General features: G+C 44.5%; 1 protein-coding gene across 6 annotated transcripts in view; it reads left to right on the forward strand.

Annotated features, from left to right (window-relative positions):
* Window positions 1–27,976, forward strand: part of LOC124041785 (zinc finger protein 521-like) — a 158,271-nt gene that overhangs the window by 22,920 nt on the left and 107,375 nt on the right. For all 6 annotated transcript variants that reach the window (XM_046359805.1, XM_046359806.1, XM_046359807.1 and 3 more), the window contains one exon: window positions 5,011–5,223. Coding sequence is in view for 3 of the 6 variants with exons in the window: in XM_046359802.1 (XP_046215758.1) it covers window positions 5,011–5,223 (213 nt within the window). In the remaining 3 variants the exon portion in view is untranslated. The remainder of the gene's footprint in view (window positions 1–5,010; window positions 5,224–27,976) is intronic.

Here is a 27,976-nt window from a genome sequence, read left to right on the forward strand (position 1 = left end):
GTGCATATATGTAAAAGCATGAAGCTCATCTGCATTTCCTGCGGTGTGGGAAAATTCTCAGCAACAAAAGAGTGATCAAATGAAGATCCTACATCTGTATTATGTTAAGCTAAGGAAACAATGTGATTGTAAATATATAATAGCTACGGTACAAACAACTCTATACTTGCTTTTCAAAATGAAGTCATACGGTCGATTTCTCCAATAACACCTTGAATCTACACCCAAAGAACTCAGACACACACATGCAGTCAAATAAGCCATCAGTGCGTATTTATGAATCTGATCTCATTGCATTGCATGACGATCTGATCTAGGACTTGCTAAAAACATTCTGTCCTGTAGCCTCTCCATGTTAACACATGACAATTTTGAGTAATGTGGTTTCAGTTGATCTCTCTGCTCCCAGCGTCTCAGAGCTAGATCATGACACGGCTTTAATGATCTGGGATCAGTGGACGTGACGGGCTAATGGAGGGACCCCAAATCCCATACAGCCACACAAAGGAGAAGAGGAGAACATAGAGACAGAGATACACTCTGAGGCTTTCACATGTGGCTTTAGACTGTACCGTAATGTGGCTGGCTGTGTGACCTATATTGCAAGTGATCTCCCTCTCTTCTCTCTCCAAAAGAAAAATCAAAAGTTTTAGATTTTTAAATAATGAGGTGGCGGAAGGCGGCATCCGTGTGAAGGTTGTTCAATCTTAATGTCCTCCTATTGCTGACAGCCCTCCACACTCCTGCACACCTTTGATCAGGCCAGCCGACATGTGTCGACAGAAGATGCGCGCTGGTTAAAATAAATTCTTCATTTGAACCTGGGGGGTGGGTGGTGGGGGGTTTAGGATGGCGAAGTAGGGGAGGGCTGGGGAGGGAGGGACCATCTACAAGATCTGAATCTCTTGGAAATGAGAGAAAATGAGTATGGAGATGGATGAAAAGATAATGACGCTTGCTTTCAGCTCTGAGGTCTTTCGCTGCACAAAGAAGGACTCATATTGAACTTTATTGGAACTAGACGTGCAGTACAGACAGAGCAGGAGCGGGGCGAGAGCATGGCACCACCGTGGGTGATATTTACTGCAATGTCTTCACCCTTTATGTTGTGGATGGATATGAATGAATTTGAGTGCTAAATAACCGAGAGCCCTCCAGTGAAGCATTGAAAGAGCTATAGTGTCAGACAAATTCCGTCTAACTCTCAGAAAACATCTCCCTGTCTCTCGTGCCCCTTTGCTCTGCTTCTCTCGATATCTCTTTCTCTCTCTCCATCTCCATCTCCATCTCTGTCTTTCTCTTGCTCTCACTCTCTCTCTCTCTCTCTCTCTCTCTCTCTCTCTCTCTCTCTCTCTCTCTCTCTCTCTCTTTCTCTCTCTCTCTCTCTCTCTCTCTCTCTCTCTCTCTCTCTCTCTCTCCATCTCCATCTCCTCTCTCTCTCTCTCTCTCTCTCTCTCTCTCTCTCTCTCTCTCTCTCTCTCTCTCTCTCTCTCTCTCTCTCTCTCTCTCTCTCTCTCTCCTCTCCTTCCCCTCTCCCCATTGCCAATATGGCCCCACCTGTCTCTCTAAATGCTCAGTAGGGGGGACCGGCTCTGCTGGAGCCCTGCTGGTTCCCTGGTTTGGGTGAAGGAGAACATCAATTAAAACATTACAAATATTTAAGAGCAGAGCTATTCAATAATATGAAGGTGTGGGGTTCAGGGGGGTTTGGGGGCCTGTACCAACAAGATATAAGTAGTGGAATAATAAATGTACTTCAATAGACAGCCTAGAGGGAGAGGGATGAGAATGGAGGGATGAGAATGGACCCCAGAAAGGCATTTATGGGCAACTCAAAATGGCATCAATCGCTGTCCCCGAATTTCACATTTTGATTTATTAATCATCTGTGAGCTTTTAGCTCCAAATCGTATCCTCTGTAGCTTTTGAAAATGTATAGACAATGCATGCAGTTTATTATGTAGATGGTTTTTGTCGTCTTATTGAACAAATATCCACATATCCACCTGACCTCAACATATGGATTTTGTGTATTAAATACAGATTAAGGCCTTTTTTTCCCCATCTCATGAATTCTGATGACCCTGATGACCCTATACTGACGTGAGCAATGAGCATTCATTAAAACTCAGAACTTACCTCAAAATGCAAATACCCCCACACCAATGGAAGCCAAAAATGGCCACTGCAGCACAAAACCATCTGAAAAATCTTCATATTCCACAAATCTATGCTATCTCCTGTGTGTGATTGTCAGCCCCTCCATGCAGCAGTAGATGTATTGACATTCTGTCCAGCCTGTAGAGACCTGGTATAAGAGGATGTCATGATCTGATGGATTACTGTAGGAGACTCCGAGAGACTCCGAGAGGCTCAGAGAGGCCCAGGATCCTCAGTATTGATCTGGTGATGTGGTAGGCTTCTAATCCCTGGTCCTGGGATGGCCGTGACCTTGTAATGTCACTGTCAAGCCCCCCAATGTTCAGCACTTTACCCAGACAACAACAGATCAGAGGGGGGGGGGGGGGGGGGGGACTATGGGGTCCGTCTGTTGTACAGAGAGCCATGACCCCGGATTAGATCCACATTAGTGGTGTCAAATCGTATGTTTTCATAGGATCATTTAAGGTTGTATTTTTAGCCTTTTGCTGTGCATTCCTAAATGAGTAACCCAAAACATAATCTGACTTCATTTACGGAATGGCCCACTATAACCATTTAATAGACAAAAAAATGTCATGAGAGGCTTCCATTAATTGAGTCTTTAACAAAAAAGCGTTTCATTTCACTAGACCTTTCGGTGCCTGTGAAAAGTTTCTCAGCCACAGTGTTTTTCCTGGCACATTTGGAGCTGTACTCTGCTCTGCTGCCGAGCCTGTTAGTGTGGATGAATCATTAGTGTATATTGTGTGGCGTTTGGCCTCAGTCAAAAGCAGTATTCCCATCAGGGGGCTCGGCGAGGCCTGCATCTGCGAGGATTGGGATTTTAATTTTCTTGAAACACCTTCTGTTCTGCTGTGGTCCCAGTGGGAACCACGGCACTGATATTTTTAGAGGGCATGTTCCGAGAGCCTCCGTCGTCAAGAGGGAAGGACAATGGTGGGTGTGATTTTACATCAATACTTGGCTGCAAGTGGAGAGGAGTGGAGTGAAGAGGAGAGGAGTATTGGGGTGGGAGGGGGAGGGGGGGGGGAGAGGAAAAATTCTGGGTGGCCTTGATGAGTTCTGGAACATCTCTCCTCTGAGGAACATCTTAAGAGCACCCCACTGACCGACCAGTACTTTAAAATGGCCAACATGTAACCCACATATGTACGACCTGGCTTCATGCCAACACACTGCCACAGACACGTTAGTCCACTACTTCCTACCCAGCCCAGGTCCTTAAGCGGTCTTAACTGTGTGCTAAGCAGAAAGACTGAAAGGAGGCCTGCTCCTAATGTTCCCTCCAGAGTTTTCAGATGATGTGCGAAGAGAACTGGCAATGGGGCTCAAAATGGCTGCCAGTCAGGGTAGGGAGGGCTCCTTTTACTCCCCAGAAAGCTATGGGAGTTAGACCGGTGGGGGCCATGATTGTTTAATTGTGAGTATGTCTTTGTAATCAGCCTTATTGTGTTGAAGTGGGAGAGACACAACAGGGGAGAGAGAGAAAGGACTGCAGGCCATGCTGCCTGCTGAATCTGAGAGATGCTGCCTGCTGAATCTGAAAGATGCTGCTGATATTGTCCCTCCAGTTTACCATATGTGTTTTGTTTTTTACTGTTCTCGAAATGGAGATGTGTAAAATACATTTGCAAGCGATGCAGAATTTGTTGTGATGCAATAGTGTTGTAGTGTCACCTGGATATTGGTGCAGTCTGTCTGTCTCCCTGGGTGTTTATAGTTTCCTGGTTCGTAGAATGGTAGACCTGGTTCACGGTAGTCAGCCCACCACTAGCACTGCTACAGGACAAAGCCAACAGGTGCCAAAAGTGCAGATGGATTGAAGAATATATTGATGAGTGCGACACGCGGCTGCCTGCGAGCAGAGTTGAATAATGCAGAGAAGTGTGTCGTGACGACGGGGTAACACACACCAATCTCAGCCCTGCATATTGCTCTCTCTCTCTCTCTCCCTCTCTGTCTCTCACACTTTCTCTCTCTCTCTCTCTCTCTCTCTCTCTCTCTCTCTCTCTCTCTCTCTCTCTCTCTCTCTCTCTCTCTCTCTCTCTGTCTCTCTCTGTCTCTCTCTCTCTCTCTGTCTCCCTCTCTCTCTCTCTCTCTCTCTCTCTCTCTCTCTCTCTCTCTCTCTCTCTCTCTCCCTCTCTCTCTCTCTCTCTCTCTCTCTCTCTCTCTCTCTCTCTCTCTCTCTCTCTCTCTCTCTCTCTCTCTCTCTCTCTCTCTCTCTCTCTCTCTCTCTCTCTCTCTCTCTCTCTCTCTCTCTCTCTCTCTCTCTCTCCTCTCTCTCCCTCTCTCCCTCTCTCTCTCACTCACCCACGCACATCCTCTTTCTTTGTCTCTCTTTATTTGCCTGTAGTTCCAGGTTGGATGTCTAGATTATATGGCTAGTTTCCAGTCTCCTTTGACACAGCCAGAGTGATGCAATTCAGCATTCTCATGTGGAAGTCTCATATTTTGAAGAGCAGGCAAGACCTGCAATCCTGAATTTATTAACAACAAATATTCCCATCAGTCTAGTTTCATATACTGTACTTTTACCTGGTTGAAGGAGGGCAAACAAATCGTAAGACCATTTTTAATAACATAGGAGTGTGTTTGTGTGTGCATTTTGTGTATGTGTGTGCTTGCGTGGTGGGTGCTGTGTGTGTGTGTCCGTTTCAGTGTGTCCTCACTCAATGTTACAGCGTGAGTGCTTGAGTTACAGTCGTCCAAATGTAACCTGTATCTTTATTACACATTTTATTATTGTTTTATTAAAAGCAGAGTTTTTGTCACCCAGAGGTCGCCTCTTCACTTCGGGTCACTCACCTAACTGTGTTGTGTCGTGTCATTTCCTGTGACTCCCAACAGATCCAGAGTGTTCTCTCGAGAGGGAATTGGAGGATGGTGAGGCTGAGACCGGGTCTAGGCGTTTGAGGAAGAGGCTTCTCTCTCCAGAGGAAGGCAAGGAGGGGGAGGACGACGACGAGGAGGCCGCGCTGCACAGCTGCGACAGCTGCCGGCAGGTGTTCGAGTCGCTGAGCGATCTCACCGAACACAAGATTAATCAATGCCAGCTGACAGGTAAACAACGCTCAGCCCACCGAGCCCTCCTCCATTCCCTCTACTCTTCAGCTCTACCTCTCCCATTCCAGTCTTCCCACTGGAGAATACCGGCATACACAGTGTGCTGGGTGCAACACACACCACACATAAGGGACTTTAGTACTAGTCTACCTTCGATGAATAGTGCATGCCATGAAATTGGTGGATGTCCAATACGACACACTACACTAATGGAGAGGAGAGGAGAGGGGACAACAACCCATATCTTTATTCATCACCACCATAATTACCAATCACACACACAGAAAATCCCCCTTAGTTTTGCAAAAATCTGAGTATTTAGGCACCACACTACACTCCACCAATCCACAGCAGTCAGATTCTCCAGTAGTCAATGCCAATGTCATTGAGTCCTCACGAGTAACCAGACCTCCTCTGTAAGTGGATCCCTACGGTAGTGAGGTCCCTCCTGTTACTGTGGAGGAATCCTCCATTTCTACTGGGACCCTGAGAGGGAGAAGAGAGAAGGAAGGGTGCCATTGGCAGACTGTCATTGAACATGTGATGGATGAAAAGAGCACTGCTATAAATACTCTGACAAGGTGGCTCAGAGAACTAATGATGTGAGCTGCTGAAGGTTTCCTCCATGTGATTCTCATGGAGTTGGTGCCCTCCTTTATCCCCGTCCTGTCCAGTCCTGTCCCATGTTGAGAATAACAGTCTGTGAAGATTTAGACTTCCTTTATTTTAGGAGTATAAAATGTAATTGGGAGAGGGGGGATACATGAAGTATTACCCAATCAGACAGCAGTACAGACTCTCCTCCGTTTATACTCAGACATAGTTTCATTTCATATTTTGCAACCTGCAACCAGCCGACCACAATAGGGTAGGACTGCTTCAGAGTGGTCTCAGATTTCCAAAACAACCAGAAAGATATCCCACATCAGTGTTACAAATATTTTCTATTGACTGGAAGCCTGTCTCACTGAATGGAGTTGTTTTTGTCTGTGTCTCTGCATGCTCCCTCGCCCGCTCACACCTTTGTGGGTGGATATATGTACATATATGTACAGTACCAGTCAAAAGTTTGGAGACGCCTACTCATTCAAGGGTTTGTACGCTAGCGTCCCACCCCGTCAACAGCCAGTGAAACTGCAGGGCACCAAATTCAAAACAACAGAAATCCCATAATTAAAATTCCTCAAACATACAAGTATTTTACACCATTTTAAGATACACCTGTTGTAAATCCAGCTACAGTGTCCGATTTCAAAAAGGCTTTACGATGAAATCACACCAAACGATTATGTTAGGTCAGAGCCAAGTCACAGAAAAACACAGCCATTTTACCAGCCAAAGAGAGGAGTCACAAAAAGCAGAAATAGAGATACAATTGATCACTAACCTTTGATGATCTTCATCAGATGACACTCACACGACTTCATGTTACACCATACATGTACGTTTTGTTTGGTAAAGTTCATATTTATATCCAAAAAGTATTTCCAAAACATCCGGTGATTTTGCAGAGAGCCACATCAATTTACAGAAATACTCATAAACATAAACTCAATAAACTTTGCTAAAAAATACAGCTGTTATGCATGGAATTTTAGGTCCACTTCTCCTTAATGCAACCACTGTGTCAGATTTTTTTTAAACTTACGGAAAAAGCACACCATGCAATAATCTGAGTACAGTGCTCAGAGACCAAAACAACCCAAACAGATATCCCCCATGTTGTGTAGTCAACAGAAGTCAGAAATAGCATTATAAACGTATAAATTCACTTAGATCACCTTTGATGATCTTCATCAGAATGCACTCCCAGGAATCCCAGTTCCACAATAAATGTTTGTTGTGTTCGATAATGTCCATCATTTATTTCCAAATACCTCCTTTTTGTTCGCTCGTTTAGCCCAGTAATCAAAATTAATTAGGCGCGATCACTAGGTACAGACGAAAATGCAAAAAGTTACAGTCTGTAGAAACATGTCAAACGATGTATAGAATCAATCTTTAGGATGTTTGTAACATATATCTTCAATACTGTTCCAACTGGAGAATTCCTTTGTCTGTAGAATTGCAATGGAACGCAAGCTAACTATCACGTGAACGCGCATGGTCAACTCATGTCTCTCTGGCAGACCTCTGACTCAATCCTCTCTCATTCGCCCCCACTTCACAGTAGAAGCCTCAAACAAGGTTCTAAACACTGTTGACATCTAGTGGAAGCCTTAGGGAGTGCAATATGACATTAGACACTGTATATTCGATAGGCAATGAGTTGAAAAACTACAAACCTAAGATTTCCCACTTCTTGTTTGAATTTTTTCTCCGATTTTTGCCTGCCATATGAGTTCTGTTATAGTCACAGACATCATTCAAACAGTTTTCTATCCAAATGTACTAATTATAAGCATATTCTAGCTTTTATGGCTGAGTAGCAGGCAGTTTAATTTGGGCACACTTTTCATCCAAAATTCCCAATGCTGCCCCCTACCCTAGAGAAGTTAAAGCTGAGCCAGCAGCATACCAACCTGCATACCACTGCTGGCTTGCTTCTGAATCTAAGCAGGGTTGGTCCTGGTCAGTTCCTGGATGGGAGACCAGATGCTGCTGGAAGTGGTGTTGGAGGGCCAGTAGGAGGCACTCTTTCCTCTGGTCTAAACAATATACCAATGCCCCTCTGCCCTGTGTAGGGTGCTATCTTTCGGGTGGGACATTAAACGGGTGTACTGACTCTCTGAGGTCATTAAAGATCCCATGGCACTTATCGTAAGAGTAAGGTTGTTAACCCCGGTGTCCTGGCTAAATTCCCAATCTGGCCCTCATACCATCATGGTCACCTAATAATCCCCAGTTTACAATTAGCTCATTCATCCCCCTCCTCTCCCTGTAACTATTCCCCAGGTCGTTGCTGCAAATGAGAATGTGTTCTCAGTCAACTTACCTGGTAAAATAACGGATAAATAACATTTAAAATAAAGTAGCCACCCTTTGCCTTGAGGACAGCTTTGCACAATCTTAGCATTCTTTCAACCAGCTTCACCTGGAATGCTTTTCAAACTGTCTTGAAGGAATTCCCACATATGCTAAGCACTTGTTGGCTGCTTTTCCTCCACTCTGCGGTCCAACTCATCCCAAACCACCTCAATTGGGTTGAGGTCGCTGGATTGTGGAGGTCAGGTCATCTGATGCACCACTCCACCACTCTACTTCTTGGTAAAATAGCCCTTACACCGCAAACCAGATGGGATGGTGTATCGCTGCAGAATGTTGTGGTAGCAATGCTGGTTAAGTTTGCCTTGAATTCTAAATCAATCACAGACAGTGTCATCAGCAAAGCACCCCCCACCATCACACCTCTTCCTCCATGCTTCACCATGGGAAGTACACATGCGGAGATCATCCGTTCACCTACTCCGCATCTCACAAAGACACGGCAGATGGAAATACAAATCTAGAAATTTGGGCTCATCAGACCAAAGGGCAGATTTCCATCAGTCTAGTGTCCATTGCTCGAGTTTCTTGGCCCAAGCAAGTCTCTTCTTATTATTGGTGTCCTTTAGAAGTGGTTTCAAATCAAAGCAAATTGTATTGGTCACATACACATGGTTAGCAGATGTTAATGTGTAGCGAAATATTTGTGCTTCTAATTCCGACTATGCAGTAATATCTTACAATTGATCTAACAAATTCACAACAACTACTTTATACGCACAGATACACACAAATGTAGAGGGATGAAAAAGTATATCTACATATAAATATATGGATGAGCGATGGCGTGCGGCATTGGCAAGATGTAGTAGATGGTATAGAACAGTATATACATATGAGATGAGTAGTGGAGGATATGTACACATTATTAAAGTGACAATATTTAAAGTGACTAGTGGTACCTTTATTAAGTCAATTTATTAAAGTAGCCAGATATTTGAGTCTGTATGTTGGCAGCAGCCTCTCTGTTAGTGATGGCTGTTTAACAGTCTGATGGCCTTGAGATAGAAGATGTTTTTCAGTCTCTCTGTCCCAGCTTTGATGCACCTGTACTGACCTCGCCTTCTGGATGATAGTGGGGTGAACAGGCAGTGGCTCGGGTGGTTGTTGTCCTTGATTATCTTTTTGGCCTTCCTGTGACATTGGGTGGTGTAGGTGTCCTGGAGGGCAGATAGTTTGACCCCGGTGATGCGTTGTGCAGAACTCACTACCCTCTGGAGAGCCTTGAGAGCGGTGCAACTGCCGTACCACGCGGTGATACAGTCCGACAGGATGCTCTGTAAAAGTTTGTGAGTGATTTAAATGACAAGCCACATTTCTTCAGCCAACTGAGGTTAAAAAGGTGCTGTTGCGCCTTCTTCACCACACTGTCTGTGTGGGTGGACCATTTCAGTTTGTCCGTGATGTGTATGCCAAGGAACTTAAAACTTTCCACCTTCTCCACGACTGTCCCATCGATGTGGATGGGGGGGTGCTCCCTCTGCTATTTCCTGAAGTTCCTGAATCTACTTTATTTTGTTGACGTTGAGTGTGAGGCTATTTTCCTGACACCACACTCTGAGGGCCCTCACCTCCTCCCTGTAGGCAGTCTCATCATTATTGGTAATCAGGCCTACCACTGTAGTGTTGTCTGTAAACTTGATGATTGAGTTGCAATCGTGCATGGCCACGCAGTCATGGTTGAACAGGGAGTACAGGAGAGGGCTGAGAACACACCTTTGTAGGGCCCAGTGTTGAGGATCTTCACTACATACACTGAGGTTGGAGTCATTAAGTCGCTCTGGATAAGAGCGTCTGCTAAATGACTTAAATGTAATGTAAATGTAATTAAAACTTGTTTTTAAACCACTCCACAAATTTCATGTAAACAGACTATAGTTTTGGCAAGTCGGTTAGGACATCTACTTGGTGCAAAACACAAGAAATTCTTTACAAACATTTGTTATTTCACTTATAATTCCCTGAATCACAATTCCAGTGGGTCAGGAGTTTACATACACTAAGTGGACTGTGCCTTTAAACAGCTTGGAAAATTCCAGAAAATGATGTCATGGCTTTAGAAACTTCTGATAGGCTAATTGACATAATTTGAGTCAATTGGAGGTGTACCTGTGGATGTATTTCAAGGCCTACCTTCAAACTCAGTGCCTCTTTGCCTGACATCATGGGGAAATCAAAAGAAATCAGCCAAGACCTTAGAAAAAAAGTTGTAGACCTCCTCAAGTCTGGTTGGGAGCAATTTCCAAGCGCCTGAAAGTATCACGTTCATCTGTACAAACAATAGTACGCAAGTATAAACACCATGGGACCATGCAGCCGACATACCGCTTAGGAAGGAGATGTGTTCTGTCTCCTAGAAGAGAAGGTACCTTGGTGTGAAAAAGTGCAAATCAATCCCAGAACAACAGCAAAATTACCTTTTGAAGATGCTGGAGGAAACAAGTACAAACGTATCTATATCCACAGTAAAACGAGTCCTATATCGACATAACATGAAAGGTGCTCAGCAAGGAAGAAGCCTCAGCTCCGAAACTGCCATAAGAAAGCAGGACTACGGTTTGCAACTACACATGGGGAAAACGATTGTCCTTTTGGAGAAATGTCCTCTGGTCTGATGAAACAAAAATAGAACTGTTTGGCCATAATGACCATCGTTATGTTTGGAGAAAAATGGGGGAGACTTGCAAACAGAAGAACACCCATCCCAACCGTTTAGCACGAGGGTGGCAGCATCATGTTGTGGTTGTGCTTTGCTGCAAGTGGGACTGGTGCACTTCACAAAATAGATGGCATCATGAGGTGGGAAAATTACGTGGATATATAGAAACAACATCTCAAGACATCAGTCAGGAAGTTGGTGGAAAATGTGACTTCCAAATGGATAATGACCCCAAGAATACTTCCAAAGTTGTGGCAAAATGGCTTAAGGACAACAAAGTCAAGGTATTAGAGTGGCCATCACAAAACCCTGACCTCAATCCACTAGACAATTTGCAGGCAGAACTGAAAAGGTGTGTGTGATCAAGGAGGCCTACAAACCTGACTCAGTTACACCAGCTCTGTCAGGAGGAATGGGCCAAAATTCACCCAACTTATTGTAGGGTGCTTGTGGAAGGTTACCTGAAATATTTGACCCAAGTTAAACAATTTAAAGGCAATGCAATTCTACCAAATACTAATTGAGTGTATGTAAACTTCTGACCCAATTGGAATGTGCTTATGCTGAAATAAGTCATTCTTTCTGCTATTATTCTGACATTTCACATTCTTAAAATAAAGTGGTGATCCTAACTGACCTAAGACAGGGAATTTTTTACTAGGATTAAATTTCAGGAATTGTGAACAATTTGTTTAAATGTATATGGCTGAGGTGTATGTAAACTTTCACTTCAACTTTATACATATACAGTGGGGCAAAAAATATTTAGTCAGCCACCAATTGTGCAAGTTCTCCCACTTAAAAAGATGAGAGAGGCCTGTAATTTTCATCATAGGTGCACTTCAACTATGACAGACAAAATGAGAAAAAAAATCCGGAAAATCACATTGTAGGATTTTTAATGAATTTATTTGCAAATTATGGTGGAAAATAAGAATTTGGTCACCTACAAAAAAGCAAGATTTCTGGCTCTCACAGACCTGTAACTTATTTTTTAATAGGCTCCTCTGTTCTCCACCTGTTACCTGTATTAATGGCACCTGGTTGAACTTATCAGTATAAAAGACACCTGTCCACAATCTCAAACAGTCATACTCCAAACTCCACTATGGCCAAGACCAAAGAGCTGTCAAAGGACACCAGAAACAAAATTGTAGACTTGCACGAGGCTGGGAAGACTGAATCTGCAATAGGTAAGCAGCTTGGTTTGAAGAAATCAACTGTGGGAGCAATTATTAGGAAATGGAAGACATACAAGACCACTGATAATCTCCCTCGATCTGGGGCTCCACGCAAGATCTCACCCCGTGGGGTCAAAATGATCACAACAACGGTGAGCAAAAATCCCAGAAGCGCAAGGGGGACCTAGTGAATGACCTGCAGAGAGCTGGGACCAAAGTAACAAAGCCTACCATCAGCAAGGGCATCGAAGATGAAACGTGGCTGGGTCTTTCAGCATGACAATGATCCCAAACACACCGCCCGGGCAACGAATGAGTGGCTTCGTAAGAAGCATTTCAGGGTCTCCAGATCTCAACCCCATAGAAAATCTTTGGAGGGAGTTGAATGTCCTTGTTGGCCAGCAACAGCCCCAAAACATCACTGCTCTAGAGGAGATCTGCATGGAGGAATGGGTCAAAATACCAGCAACAGTATGTGAAAACCTTGTGAAGACTTACAGAAAACATTTGACCTCTGTCATTGCCAACAAAGGGTATATAACAAAATATTGAGATAAACTTTTGTTATTGACCAAATACTTATTTTCCACCATAATTTGCAAATAAACATTAAAAATCCTACAATGTGATATTCTGGATTTTTTTTTCTTATTTTGTCTGTCATAGTTGAAGTGTACCTATGATGAAAATGACAGGCCTCTCTCATCTTTATAAGTGGGAGAACTTGCACAATTGGTGTCTGACTAAATACCTTTTTGCCCCACTGTATATATTCCCACAAAATTTGTGAAGTAGACCTTTATTACTAGAAAAAACTATCCCCCCCCCCCTCAAAAGTAAACTCATCAGCCCCCCCAATCCATAAAACCAATATTGATTCCAGCACATTATATTTGGCATGCACATGAAATCATTGCGCTATGGTCATTTTAGTACTAGTCGAGGAGGAAAGAAGCTCATGCTGTACCATTTACTTCAAACTTTATTGCCAATTATACTCGCTTTTTGATTTGTTTGATTGCTCACCTTTTTTTCCTATTATACTCTGATTGGCAACAACGGGAGGTATATTTCTATTGGCACGGTTAAAGGACTGAAAGGTTTTTTTAGAGAGGTTTTTTTAGAGCATTTTGAGCAAAACAATAGCCAAACATGTTCTCACTCATTAGACAGGGTCATCCATTATCTTGACAGGGTCATCCATTATCTTGACAGGGTCACAATGAACAACTCGGGCATATTATTTCTCCGATAATTAAGTAAAGGCCTTTATTAATGTCAATCTCACAGACAAATACGTCTTAATTGCTGAATGCTGGAGTTTGGCTCAGAGCCCCTGTGGAAGCCAAACAAAAGGAATGTAATTGGCATTAGGGTATTGTGATTGTGCACAACCACTCTATTACTATTCAAACAGAGAGAGAGAGAGAGAGAAGAAACTTACAGGATACTGTGTTGTGTGTGTGTGTGTGTGTGTGTGTGTGTGTGTGTGTGTGTGTGTGTGTGTGTGTGTGTGTGTGTGTGTGTGTGTGTGTGTGTGTGTGTGTGTGTGTGTGTGTGTGTGTGTGTGTGTGTGTGTGTGTGTGTGTGTGTGTGTGTGTGTTTGCGCGTCTGTGCGCGTGTTTGTGTTTTTTTCAGTCTGGAATCTTCTCAGAGATTTCCTATGTGGCATTATGTAGACATCCATGACCAATTAATCTGCTTTACATCGACTTTCAGCTCACAGATGGATCCTTTATTAAAACCACTTTCTAATCAACAACCAGCACCTGCTGAATCCTCCACTTCTACAATCACATTTTCATGTTTTATTTTTTAGGAAACACATTAACTGGAACCAACCCTGATATTGAGAATTAGTAGGATTTTGTGGAAAGTTTAGGAAGGGTTCTTATTTAGTTAATCTTGTGAATATTTACCATACTCTATTTCAGAATGCATGCACAGGGATGTGTATACCCATGCAAGCACATACGCATTACAAACCCACAGTCCCAAACCTACACTCCCACTATCCCTTAGTAACTAAACCTTCCAACACTATCCACAGTTGAAAGAACAAACAATCTCCAAAGACCCTGCTGCTGTAGCATACAGTATCTACTAGACCACGCCCGACAGACAAGAGAGAGAGATGTAACATGTCACCACGATCAATGGCTGCCATTGTCTCCCCACTGTCTGGCCGAGGTATAACACCTCTCTATGCACTTAAGCCGTGACCACTGCAGTGCGCTAAGGGAGCACGGGGGTATGGATTGCTTCGTGCCCTCCCGATGTGATCGGTGCTATCGATCGTGCTAATGCTGGACTGCGGAGGAAGGCGAGAGAGAGTCTGGGAGAGGGAGACGGGAGAGGAGGGAGAGTGCTGCAGGAATGTGTCCCCAGAGACAGTGTCTTGGGCTTGGGCAGGGCTGCAGGAATGCTTCCCCGGAGGGAGACTTCCAGTATTCCAGTACAGGCTGGGGTGGAAGGCAAGGCAGGGCTGGAATAATGCTTCTCCGGAGACACAAGAGTGGAGAGGATTGGAGAGGCTGGGCTGGAGGAATGCTCCCCCAAAGCGTCCCTCTAACTCTGGGGTAGAACTGGAGGGGCTCCAGGGACTCCGGGGGGGCTGGGTGTGGGGGTATATGGGGTGGGGGGGGGGTCTCCCTCCAGGCTCCAGGATGGCTGCGGATCAGGTTTCTGTGTTGGGATCAGCATCCTGCCGTCAGGGCTTTAAGCTTCCCAGGGGAGGAGGAAAGAGAGAGAGGAGAGGCATTTTATTCCGTAGGCCTCTCTCTCTCTCAATTCACTTCAATTCAAGGGCTTTATTGGCATGGGAAACATATGTTAACATTGCCAAAGTAAGTGAAGTAGATAATAAACAAAAGTTAAATAAACAATAAAAATGAGCAGTAAACATTACACTCACAGAAGTTACAAAAGAATAAAGACATTACAAATGTCATATTATGTCTATATACAGTGCTGTAACATTGTGTAAATAGTTAAAGTACAAAAGGGAAAGTAAATAAACATAAATATGGGTTGTATTTACAATACTGTTTGTTCTTCACTGGTTGCCCTTTTCTTGTGGCAACAGGTCACACATCTTGCTGCTGTGATGGCACACTGGTATTTCACCCAGTAGATATGGGAGTTGATCAAAATTGGGTTTGTTTTCAAATTATTTGTGGATTTGTGTAATCTGAGGGAAATATGTTTCTCAAATGGTCTTACATTTGGCAGGAGGTTAGGAAGTGCAGCTCAGTTTCCACCTCATTTTGTGCACATAGCCTGTCTTCTCTTGAGAGCCATGTCTGCCTACGGTGGCCGAGCAATGCTATGCTCACTGAGTCTGTACATAGTCAAAGCTTTCCTTAAGTTTGGGTCAGTCACAGCGGTCAGATATTCTGCCACTGTGTAGTCTCTGTTTAGGGTCAGTCACAGCGGTCAGATATTCTGCCACTGTGTTCTCTCTGTTTAGGGCCAAGTATCATTCTAGTTTGATCTGTTTTTTTGTTAATTCTTTCCAATAATTCTTTATCAAGTAATTACCTTTTTGTTTTCTCATGAATTGGTTGGGTCTAATTGTGTTGTTGTGCTGGGGCTCTGTGGGGTCTGTGTGTGTTTGTGAACAGAGCCCCATGACCAGCTTGCTTAGGGGACTCATCTCCAGGTTCATCTCTCTGTAGGTGATGGCTTTGTTATGGAAGGTTTGGGAATCGCTTCCTTTTAGGTGGTTGTAGAATTTAACGGCTCTTGTCTGGATTTTGATAATTAGCGGGTATCAGCCTAATTCTGCTCTGCATGCATTATTTGGAGTCTCAATTTGGGGTTTTTGTCCCATTTTGAGAATTATTGGTTAGTGAGCGGACCCCAGACCTCACAAACATAAAGGGCAATGGGTTCTATAACTGATTCAAGTATTTTTAGCCAGATCCGAATTGGTATGTCAACTTTTATGTTCCTTTTGATGGCATAGAATGCCCTTCTTGCCTTGTCTCTCAGCTCTTTCACAGCTTTGTGTAAGTTAGGGAAAGGGAGTGTGAAAGGGGGATATCTAGTCAGTTGTACAACTGAATGCATTCAACTGAAATGTGTCTTCCGCCATTAACCCAACCCCTCTGAATCAGAATTACCTGTGATGCTGATGTTTAGGCTGAGGTATGTATTGTTTTTGTGTGCTCTAGGGTAATGGTGTCGATATGGAATTTGTATTTGTGGTCCTGGCGACTGGACCTTTTTGAAAACCATTATTTTTGTCTTGCTGAGATTTACTGTCAGGGCCCAGGTCTGGGAGAATCTGTGCATAAGATCTAGGTGCTGCTCTAGGCCCTCCTTGGTTGGTAACAAAAGCACCAGATCATCAGCAAACAGTAGACATTTGATCTCAGATTCTGGTAGGGTGATGCTAGGTGCTGCAGACTGTTCTAGTTCCCTCACCAATTTGTTGAACAGGGTGGGACTTAAGCTGCATCCCTGTCTCACCCCACGGCCCTGTGGAAAGCTCTCGCGCTCACACTTTGTCTCTCCACAACTATAACAGTGTAATGGCATGTAAGAAAATATACACTCAGGACTTTACTAGCCTTTACTGTCTTTACGTAAATGAAGACAATGGCATCAGCACTGATTTGAATTCAAAAGATAGCCAATTTCAAAGTGGCTTGCCTCGCACTGTAAAATGTATTATCCTACTGAACACTGCTGCTGGAGACATTTGAATATCACAGTGCTGTCATCATAGTGGCCATTCTTTCATTACTGGCCTGCTCCCTAGTGCAACACCTTTTCTTGTGTCCTTCACTAGAGAAAAGGGCACAGCTCGACCCTCAGGAGAGATCTGTGGTCTGCTATTTTAACCCTCTTTGAGATGACCTTTTTAATAAGTGTCTCTCTCTCTGTTTTCCTGCCAGCCACTGTGAAAGCAAAAAGAGCATGTCTTCTGCTTCCCTCAGATAAAGAAATCAATCATAAAAAGAGAACTGGGCCTTACATGGATTTAAATTACGTCGATTCTTTACTTTTTCTGCTCTTGCTTGTGGAGATTTAGCGATGCAGTCAACATCCAATAAAATAAATGTTTGATTTATGAGAAAAGTATATTAATGTACTTTGAGAAAATGAGATGCATTATTTCCTACCATACAATTCAGGCAATACTGCAGCTATTTGATGGGAATTGGTAGGAACATACGTAGGAGTAGGAGGGCTGTTTCTGTTCTCTCTGTTGAGGATTTAGCGTAGTTTATTTTTAAGCATTTAGATACAGATTTAAATGACAGTAAGTCACACTGAATATGTTCGCCTTGTCTGACTTTGTACACTAACATGTTGGTTTGAAGTACATAATAGTTATTTAACATCAAGTCTTTGGGTCAGCAGCATGGAAATGTCCTGTAATAACCACAACAATGATGAACTAGTCTCTGGCAGACCGTGTCTTGTAATAACTGTTTGGCTGAACTTGGGTTTTTTTCCACTAAGAAAAAAGGCATGTATTGATCCAACAGCTGCTCTGCGGCTGCCAAGAAGAATGCGCCAATGAACTGCAAATACTTTATTTTCTTCAAAAGCCTTTTGAGACACTGAGAAAGAGAGAGAGGTGACACGAGCAGCCCTGATTAGCCCAACTCGGAGCTTTTTGCCGTTCATCAGAAATTCCGGCGCGTTTTTGCCTGGGCGTCTTGTGACTTGCCAGTACAAAGGGTGGCACAGTGATTACAAGGCTTTGAAAGGGGGAGAGGCGGTCAGGGGAGAATAGCAGCGACTTTTGGCACAACACAGCCACTGAAAAGAGACCTCATGGTAGAGTGAGCTCTCAGAATTAGGCTGGAGTCTTTCCCTTGTGTGTTTGTGTGTGTGTGTGTGTGTGTGTGTGCACGTGCGTGCGTGTGTGCGTGCGTGTGTGTGCGCGCGTGTGTGTGAAGTAGTTGATCTGACTCCTCAGTGTAGCGGCCCCTTGTGTTTCCTCTCTGTGCGACGGAGCCAGTAACATTAACAGGAGTGTCATTAGGAATTCAAAGCATATTCCCTCTTGAGGACGCCCTCTTCCTCTCTCCCCTGTGCTTCACACCGCACAAATTATGCACCATATAAAGTATTCATTGGTCTTTGTCAGCCGTGATCTGCAGTTTCTGCAGAAGCACAATCAAAATAATAATGGATGAGTCTGTTTGTTTGTGCCTGTGTAGGAGACAGACATAATTATCTGATAGCCAACTTGGAATAGCTCAGCAGTTCTGCTTCGCTCTGCCCTTTTTCGGTACCTCCTTCATAATCATGTCTCAATCTATTGCCATCTATATCTATTGCCATCTCTCCCTCCACCCCCCCTCCCCTCGCTCTCACCCTCTCTCTGTCTCACTCACTCACTTACACGCACCGACACACATACCTACAATCATAGTAAACACACAGACACACACACGTGCACACACCTGCATGCTTGGACTTTCCACCGGAGACTAAACATCATTTTTAGCCCGAGGGGTTCTGTGTCTTTAACATTCATCCACATGACCTCCTTTTGAAATCAGATGGCGATAGAGGAGCACGGTTGATAGGCTCATGTAATGGGAAGGATGCAGATAATATCATGTAAGTAGCCATATAATATCAGGTATATTCCGTGAAATGACGTATTTGTATTTGCAACACTGTTGTGGTTTGCCCTGTTTTTATCTATGGTCTGTTTGTCATGATCAGACACATCACTAGGATGACGTTTGACTGAGGCCCGGTCATGGTGAAGCTCTCTCTCTCTCTCTCTCTCTCTCTCTCTCTCTCTCTCTCTCTCTCTCTCTCTCTCTCTCTCTCTCTCTCTCTCTCTCTCTCTCTCTCTCTCTCTCTCTCTCTCTCTCTCTCTCTCTCTCTCTGTGGCCCTGCTTCCTCTTTGTTCACTCTCCTGCTCAGCCTCTGAGTCAGGCAGAAGAATGGCACATTAAATCTTAATAGGACTGCGTCTGGCCATGTTGAATTGCAGAGCGTGTTAAGCCGGCGCTTTCCTCCCTCTTGGCACGCGCTCGTGGAAGTGGAAAACAATTGAATAAAAGAAAACGCTCCCTCGCTTTGTAACACCGATTGACTCTGGCTGCTAGGCTGAAGCCATGAGATGACCGACTCCTTCTCCCCGACGGAGAGAGAGAGTGTTACACACAAATGACTTAAGCCCCTGTAAAGACACCCTAACACAAATGACTTTATCCCTCACAACACATAGGCATACAGTACGATCCAAGTAGGTACAGGATTTACCCTGCCACCTACATTGAAGCCAGAACGCCGAGTTCCCTGTCTAGAGACTGAACCAAGAATGACATCAGACCTCACATAAACACTATTGCAAAACATGAACCTCCATGTTGGGGTGATGCTGCCGTGAAAAGACTAGACGCTAGAGAGAGAGGGAACAGCAGACAGGCAGTATTTCCAGCAGGGCAATGTATGATAGGATAGAGGGACAGACAGCACTGGTAGGCAGCATGGTGTATGCAGGCAGGGCATCTTTGTTGAAACGTCAGAGGTGGTAATTACCGGGTGATGGAGTTGACTGGTTGTGTGTCCAGCGCACGGTGCTGCTGGATGGGGCTGCAGGAGGCAGATAAGACCCCCGCGCTGGAGCTTATCTCGGAGAACCAAGAAGCACCATGCCCTGCCAGGCAAATCCAGAGCATGACCCACCGTCTGCATCTAGCCCCTGATTTATTAACGACATCATTAATGCCAGACAGGTTACGTGCACAGACTCTCCGACGGGTGAAAAACAAATAAAGTCTAAATTCCTGGATGCTCAAGTCGGTCGACCGCCCCAGTGCCTAAAGAGCCTAGGTACTGGTTGGTTGACGTGTTTTGAGAGTGAGGAGGTTGTGTGCCCCAGGAATTCAAAATGATTGTATTTTTTTGGTTTCGCTCAAACTTGCTGCTGCTCACCAAATTATTATATAGAGAAACACAACTACACAAATGTGGGAAAAAGCCAAATAATGAATCTTGAAACATTATGAACTGTGTGTCTGGGCTATATTTTGTTTGTTTTTAATGCTCTGTGAAAGGTCGATTTTTCAGTTGTTCCACTACCTACAGACTCCATTTATTCAAGATGTGTGTGAACTTAGGTGTATGTGGTATATGTATTATAACCATAGAGGTGACATAGCTGCTATGCATAGCTATTCAATAATAAATATGTTAATTGAATGTATCAATAACAGCCTTATCAATTCATTTAAACACGTGGTTGTTCCTTGGTAATAAATGCAGTCCTTTACAACTCTGACCAGAAACCTTAACATTACCTCAAGATTATCTCTTTTTTCATCTGATAACATGTTTTTTTTTGCAGTCATTCTATTTCCTTTGATCAAAAATCCACCCTAACAGGTGTCTGGCGTGCCGGTGGCAAATGAACGCTCGCTAGCTTGCTCCGGTTAGAATTAATAAACAATCACGTGGCGTGTGAAACATGAACAAACACACCCAGCGCGTAATTAGCACTCAGTATTAGCATATCAAATGCCAAGGAGCTTTTCAGGGCTGCTGTGCTTTCTTAAGATACTGTGCGTCTGTCTGGAATCCGTATGGGACCAAATGAGGGCTTTGGAAACAGGGGAGTTTGCTGTACGGCACTGTGCTTAGAGAACATGGCACCTAGTCCTAAAAGAGCCCTAGCACTGGCTTTTAGACCTTACAAGCTGTTAATGCTTACTAATGAAAAGGTCACAGGATTTTTTTGCCTACGTCTGTGTGGAAATGTACTGCACATTGATCCCCAAAGGGCTTTTTCCTGAGACACATACGGCTTTGCCAAACTGTCCGGCCAGCAATGCGGTGGGAAGGAGGGAAGTATGGAGGGAAGGGAGGGGGGCGGTGGAAAGAGTGACTGGTCCGACAGGTTTATGTGTCCCCGCGGGCTGTATTCTGTGGACCGGGCTGGACCCACAGGAAGGAACAGAGCCAGCTGTGTGACGGCATCCTGCTGGCCTGCTGGCCACTGAGCTTCAGGAACTCTGGGCCTGGATTCATAAAGTAATGTCTCAGTGTGCTGATCTAGGATCAGGTCCCCTTTGTCTATATAACCAATTATCATTATGACCTAAAAGGCTAAACTTAACTTTTACTCTGACATGTTTGTCAATACAGGCACTATCAAAGTCCCAGTGTTTCCCTACCTCCTCCAACTCCTCCACCTCACCTCCCAGGGGTTGTTGTTGTTGGCCAGGCCAGTGGGATGGTGTCTGGGGTGGGGCGGTGAGGGCCAGAGCAGCCCCCCCCCGCCCCTTCTCCAGGATGGGGAGTTCACCGCCCATCAAGAAATATTTTCTAAGAAAATACATTTGCAGTATTTTTATAATCATTTTTTTAAGCTGGAAAGCGGTGGTTTCATAAATTCATTTTTATGTGCAAGATGGGTCTTTTTCAGGGTCTCTCAGGGTACCCGCTGGATTGTGCTTTGGCAGGACAAACACCACGGTGTGTGTGTGCCCTTCTACCTAACCCATAGTGTCAGGTATCTGGAGATGTCCTCTTATGCTTCAAAGTAGTGGGTTGGGGTGTGAGGGGATTGGCGGTGGGGGGGGGGGGGTGTATTTACTGCTGTGAATGTAAAGGTCATCCAATCAATACATCTCACACCTTCACACTTGATTGATTGGCTGGGGGGGGGGGAGTCAGCCAATCAATTTGATCAGAGATGGAGACTCTCCTAACAGATAGCCACCTGGCTTGTGGTTGGTTAGAATTCTGCAGAGGGCTGCGCTGTGTGCCAGGTTTGGCCGTGACTCTGCACTAAACTGAGGCATTAAAACCCCTGATTGAATAGTAACTCGCCACCTGTGGTACTGTAGCCCAGCGCTAAATCAGTCACTGTTTTAAAGTGAGCAAAGAACCAACCACCTGCAGTCTTCACTACGACCAACCTTTACAGCCACAATAACATCCAGCCATTTAAATCAGCTTCATTCTGTATTCACTGGATGTACGCAACAACAACAAAACATCTCATTTAGAAAAATAGCTCAAAGGAAGTGTCAGCCCAGAGACACTAAAGTGAGAGGATTAGGACATCATTTGCTCTTAGTCAACGCATGAGGCATCTTGTCTTTCTCCACATCGTTGGCTGGGTTTTTTCCCACAAATAGTGTCAACACACCAAAAACCTAACGTGTGATTGGATTTTAATCCGATAGCATTACTATTCCTGTTTCCCATTGGCCGTCCATTACTCTCACATGGCGCCTGTGTGGGTGGTGATTGCCCAATCAGCATCCAGACCTTATTCCATAGAGCATGCTTCCGTTTGCGTCCCGTAAACCCTGTGAGATTCTCTCTCTCTCTCTCTGTACTCCACCGACAGAATGCCTAATTCCAAAGTAAACTGATTGTTCTCTCCAACAAGATTACACTGTGATGATGTTATCCAAATGAGACAGTGCTATCTGCCATGGATGCAACCAGGGCAGGCTAGGAGGAGGAGGATGCTCACCCCAAGATGACTGATCAGCATGCTAAGAGAAAGGAGTGAGGGAGGTGGGAGAAAATGAAAGAACCCTCCCACACAAGTGAGTGAGAGAGATCGAAGGAGTGCGAGGGAGAGAGAGTTGTCGGAGTAGGGGGTAAGCAGCAGAAATGTAATTTGCTTCTCACCTCAGGCGACTGGGCTCTGAGGCTAGTAAATATGCAAACATGGCCATCAATATGCACAGGCTGGATGATTACTAATCTCCACTGCAGGTCCTTTCAGGAGCACCATGTACCGTGCAATGTGAGGTGGAGGAAGAGGAGGAGGGGGCTAGAGGCCAATGCAGCCACATCTCCGGATCGTTAGATCATGGTCAGATCAGGACTGGTTAGACAGAGGCTTATGAAATGTATAAGATCAGGAGTTCAATACAAGTTGGGCTCTGGGCTGCATTCAATATGGCAACATTGTGCAACAGTTATCTACATTTGGAAAACTATTTGAACATCCAGTCAATAACGTAACCCTTTAGACCCCAATATAATTCTAGATTGCTGATGTACTGTAGATTACTGAGAATTTTCAAGATTAAGAAGATTTTCTCACACGTTTTAAACAAACAGACATGGCTTAAAAACAAAGAACAAATGACAATAACATGTTAACTTAGTTTTAAAGAGCACAATCTCTTCTTTAATATGACACCACATTCATGTCAATAGGAATAACACTCATTTAGTCTTCCATTGTGTAAAAACTATTAACACTCAACACAACAAATAAACCAAGAGTATTTAAATTGTAGTACATTTGACCAAATTACTCACCTTGAGTCACCGCCCCATCCTACAAAATGGCACGAAATAGTACTTTGACAACAATTCAGTAAATGCAATAAGTATTAGATCGGAAAAGATCCAGAGAACAAATGTAAATGCACAAACACAAAGTAGGCTATTGTATTGACAAAGATTCTTCATTCTGTAACATTGTAAAAATGAAAAGAAACTATTTAGAGACTATTTCATAATGTAGATGACCTCTCTCAATAGGATTTAGCACAGGCCAGACCTGACACAAAATGTTGAAATAGTAGCCTTCTTTGACAGCAATTCAATGAATGCAGACACACACAGAGAGAAGATACAAAGCACAATTTTAAAAAGTACACCATTTCCCTCTTAAGATTTGTAAGACAAAATTCACATTTCACACGGTGACTTTAGTGTTTGCATTTAGCCTCCGTCATGTCTGGAAGCACGGCCCCGTCCTGCGCCGTGGCACAGAACACGTACAGCACCCAAAGGAGGTTTCTACACATCTCCCACTCTTTGCCCTGCCTCCACTATGGATTTCACCAGGGAGTGGTGTGCTTTCTAATGATGAGTAACAACTCGGTCCACACCCCCTGGTGCCGTACTTTTGGGTACCCGCTTCTTGCACACTGTAGCCATCACAAAGTGGATGCACAAGCTGCATTTGAATGCCTTTATACTACAGTTCCTGGGAAGGGTCCTTTGCAGGTCTACTAACGCCACCCATACTCTATATGCACTATATGCATGGTCCTTCTGTAGCTCAGTTGGTAGAGCATGGCGCTTGTGACGCCAGGGTAGTGGGTTCGATTCCCGGGACCACCCATACGTAGAATGTATGCACACATGACTGTAAGTCGCTTTGGATAAAAGCGTCTGCTAAATGGCATATATATGGCCAAAAGTATGTGGACACCCCTTCAAACTAGTATTCCCGTTGCTGACAGGTGTATAAAATTGAGCACACAGCCACGCAATCTCCATAGACAAACATTGGCAGTAGAATGGCCGTATTGAAGAGCTCAGTGACTTTCAACTTGGCACCGTCATAGGATGCCACCTTTCCAACATGTTAGTTTATCAAATTTCTGTTCTTCTAGAGCTGCCCCGGTCAACTGTAAGTGCTCTTATTGTGAATTGGAAACAGTTAGGAGCAACAACGGCTCAGCCGCGAAGTGGTAGGCCACACAAGCTCACAGAATGAGAACGCTGAAGCACGTAGCTCATAAACATCGACAGTCCTTGGTTGCAACACCCACTACCCAGTTCTAAACTGCCACTGGAAGCAACGTCATCACAAGTTCGTCGGGAGCTTCATGAAATGGGTTTCCATGGCCGAGCAGCGCACAGAAGCCTAAGATCACCATGCGCAATGTCAAGCGTCAGCTGGAGTGGTGTATAGCTCGCCGCCATTGGACTCTGGAGCAGTGGAAATGTTTTCTCTGGAGTGATGAATCATGCTTCACCATCTGGCAGTCCAACGGAAGTATCTTGGTTTGGCTGATACCAGGAGAATACTACCTGCCCGAATGCATAGTGCCAATTGTAAAGTTTGGTGGAGGACAAATAATGGTCTGGTGCTGTTTTTCATGGTTCGGGCTAGGCCCCATAGTTGCAGTGAAGGAACATCTTAACACTACAGCATACAATGATATTCTAGACGATTTTGTGCTTCCAACTTTGTAGCAACAGTTTGGGGAAGGCCCTTTCCTGTTTCAGCATGACAATGCCCCTGTGCACAAAGTGAGATCCATACAGAAATGGTTTGTTGAGATCGGTGTGAAAGAATTTGACTGGCCTGCACTCTGCCCTGACCTCAACCCCATCGAAAACCTTTGGGATGAATTGGAGCGGCAACTGCGAGCCAGGCCTAATTGCCCAACACCAGTGCCCGACCTCACTAATGCTTTTAAGGCTGAATGGAAGCAAATCCCTGCAGAAATGTTCCCACGTATAGTGGAAAGCCTTCCCAGAAGAGTGGAGGCTGTTATAGCAGCAAAGGGGGGACCAACTCCATGTGAATGCCCATGATTTTGGATGATGCCCATGATGAGATGTTCAACTAGCAGGTGTCCACATATTTTTGGCCATGTAGAGTATGTAGTAATATGTCACGCAACCACTTTGATCAGCTATGTAGGTACATACAGTTTGCAGATCTAAATTCAACAGATGAGACAGACAAATTGGCAAAAGTAAAATGTTTTGTAATATCCAATTGGTAGTTACAGTCTTGTCCCATCGCTGCAACTCCCTTACGGACTCGGGAGAGGCGAAGGGCGAGTGTCCTTCCAAGCCAGCACCCAGCCCACCACCAGGAGTTGCTCGAGCACAATGGGACAAGGACATACCGGCCAAACACTCCCCTAACCCGGACGACGCTGGGCCAATTGTGCACCGCCTCATAGGTCTCCCGATCATGGCTCGCTGTGACACAGCCTGGGATCGAACCCAGGTCTGTAGTGCCTTTGACCACTGCACCACTCGGGAGGCCCTTGCACAAAGTAAACTGTGTGGTACAAGGGTGATGAGTGAGACTTGGGGCAGACAGATTCCATGGAAACATGGGAAGGGAATACCTAGTCAGTTGCACAACTGAATTTATTCAACCAAAAAGAATCTTCCGTATTTAACCCAACCCCTCTGAATCAGAAAAGGTACGTGGGACTGCCTTAATCAACATCCACGGCGCCCGGGAAGCAGTTGTTGGGGGTTAACTGCCTTGCTTAAGGGTAGAACAGCAGATTCTTCCACCTTGCCGGCTCTGGGGATTAAAACCAGTGACCTTTCGGTTACTGGCCCAATGCTGTAAACTGCTAGGCTATCTGCAGCCCTCTGGTGTGCTCTCCCTCTTTCAGTCCTTCTCCCTCTCCAACCTCCTCTCCATGTTCCTCTCCCTCCTCTTCCTCTCTCCCTCCACTCTCTTCTCGCTCCACATCTCTGTCCCGCCAATCATCTCCAACACCGATTTCACCCTGCCTTCTGCTGCTGAGCCCTGACTCTCCCCATCACTTCCATTGCTTTCATTGAGAAAGAGTGAGAGAGAGACAGAATTGTAGTCAGGATCATAATCTCTCTCTCTGTCTGTCTTTCTTTCTTTCACTTACACACAATCTCTACCTCGCTTTTCTTTTCCTCAGTCATACACAAACTAATAATCACCTCATAGTGGTTTCCATCCCTTTTACACACACACACACACACACACACACACACACACGCACGCACGCACGCACGCACGCACGCACGCACGCACACACACACACACACACACACACACACACACACACACACACACACACACACACAGTATACTCACGTGGTACCCCAGGAAGAGTAGCTGCTGCATGTAGCTAATGGGTTTGGATTATGGTTCATTGTTAACCACATGGCCTCACATGTGAACCCTTAAAGAGATGGGTGGGGCTAAGTCTTAAGAGGGCGTGAACGATGCTGAACAGGTGTAGACTGAGAAGAGCTCTCCAGTAGGTGTACCAACACATTCAAGGGTGGGGTTACAAGTTTATCAACGGTCAAATTACTTGCCCATTGCTCCTTAACTTCAGTGTGTGATATACCATTTTGCAGCTCTGAGTCTTTACTTTTATCCAATGTCAAAAACATGGTCGGTTACATGTATGTGTTGTCGGACTTCTGTATAACCAGACAGGATAGAGCACACACGAAGACGTTCATAAATATGTTCGCAGTTGACCAGCAGATTGTAACCGTAAAGGCTATGGGACACACAGATTACTGAGTTAGCTGGTTGTCTTTGTATGGGGTGAGTGAGACCAGCAAAGCACAATGTTGTCGTCTCCACTCCACTCTCGTTTTCTTGCCTGACGGACAAATTCAGATTTAGATCATGTTAGCTGATAATTGACGAAGCGGGGACATTTTCCAAATGAATAGCACCGGTATAAACAGGACAAAACAAGAAACTTGTTCGCTGGCTATGTAAACAAATATCATTGCAGCTCAATATCATTTGACCTCCCACTGCGCGAGCTTCTACCATAACACGACTGTTAAACCAGCTGGCGAATATGAGGCAATGTGTAGCTTATAAATATCTGTAACTAGCAAACATGACAAACCATTAACCTAAATCCAACATATAAACACAAATGAATCTACTCTCTTCTTCGTGGCTAGTTAGCTGGGTGTCTGTATGCCTAACGTTAAGTAGTGAATGTGACAGGCTGAGGTTTCGCGAGCACAGCACACATTTACAGCCACACAACTTTTCTAGCTGGCCTGGCAGACAAAACCTGACCTAGCAAGCAGCTTGAGTCATTACCGTACAAATGTATTCGGTAGAAATGACAAAACAAGCCACTAGTTAACCAATTACACATTGCCTCCAGCTAAACACAGCTAAACACAGCTAAACACAGCTAAACACAGCTAAACACTGCTCCACCACTGAGGTGCTCGCCTGTATTAACCCGGTGATCATGACAGGACTGGCTAATATGAGCCACTTATTTCACTCACCTGTACATCATCATCGCTATGAAATTGCAAATACGTGTCCGATTCCAACCAACACAGATACAGCCTCTTGAACTATGGCCTCTTCCGCTCCGTCTTTTTGAGGAATGAAGTGAAAAGTCATATGACAGTGAACAAGAAAACAGAATGTTAGCAAGTTCATTTTGCA

The sequence above is a fragment of the Oncorhynchus gorbuscha genome, linkage group LG08 (genome assembly GCF_021184085.1).
Source record: "Oncorhynchus gorbuscha isolate QuinsamMale2020 ecotype Even-year linkage group LG08, OgorEven_v1.0, whole genome shotgun sequence".
Classification (NCBI taxonomy): domain Eukaryota; kingdom Metazoa; phylum Chordata; class Actinopteri; order Salmoniformes; family Salmonidae; genus Oncorhynchus; species Oncorhynchus gorbuscha.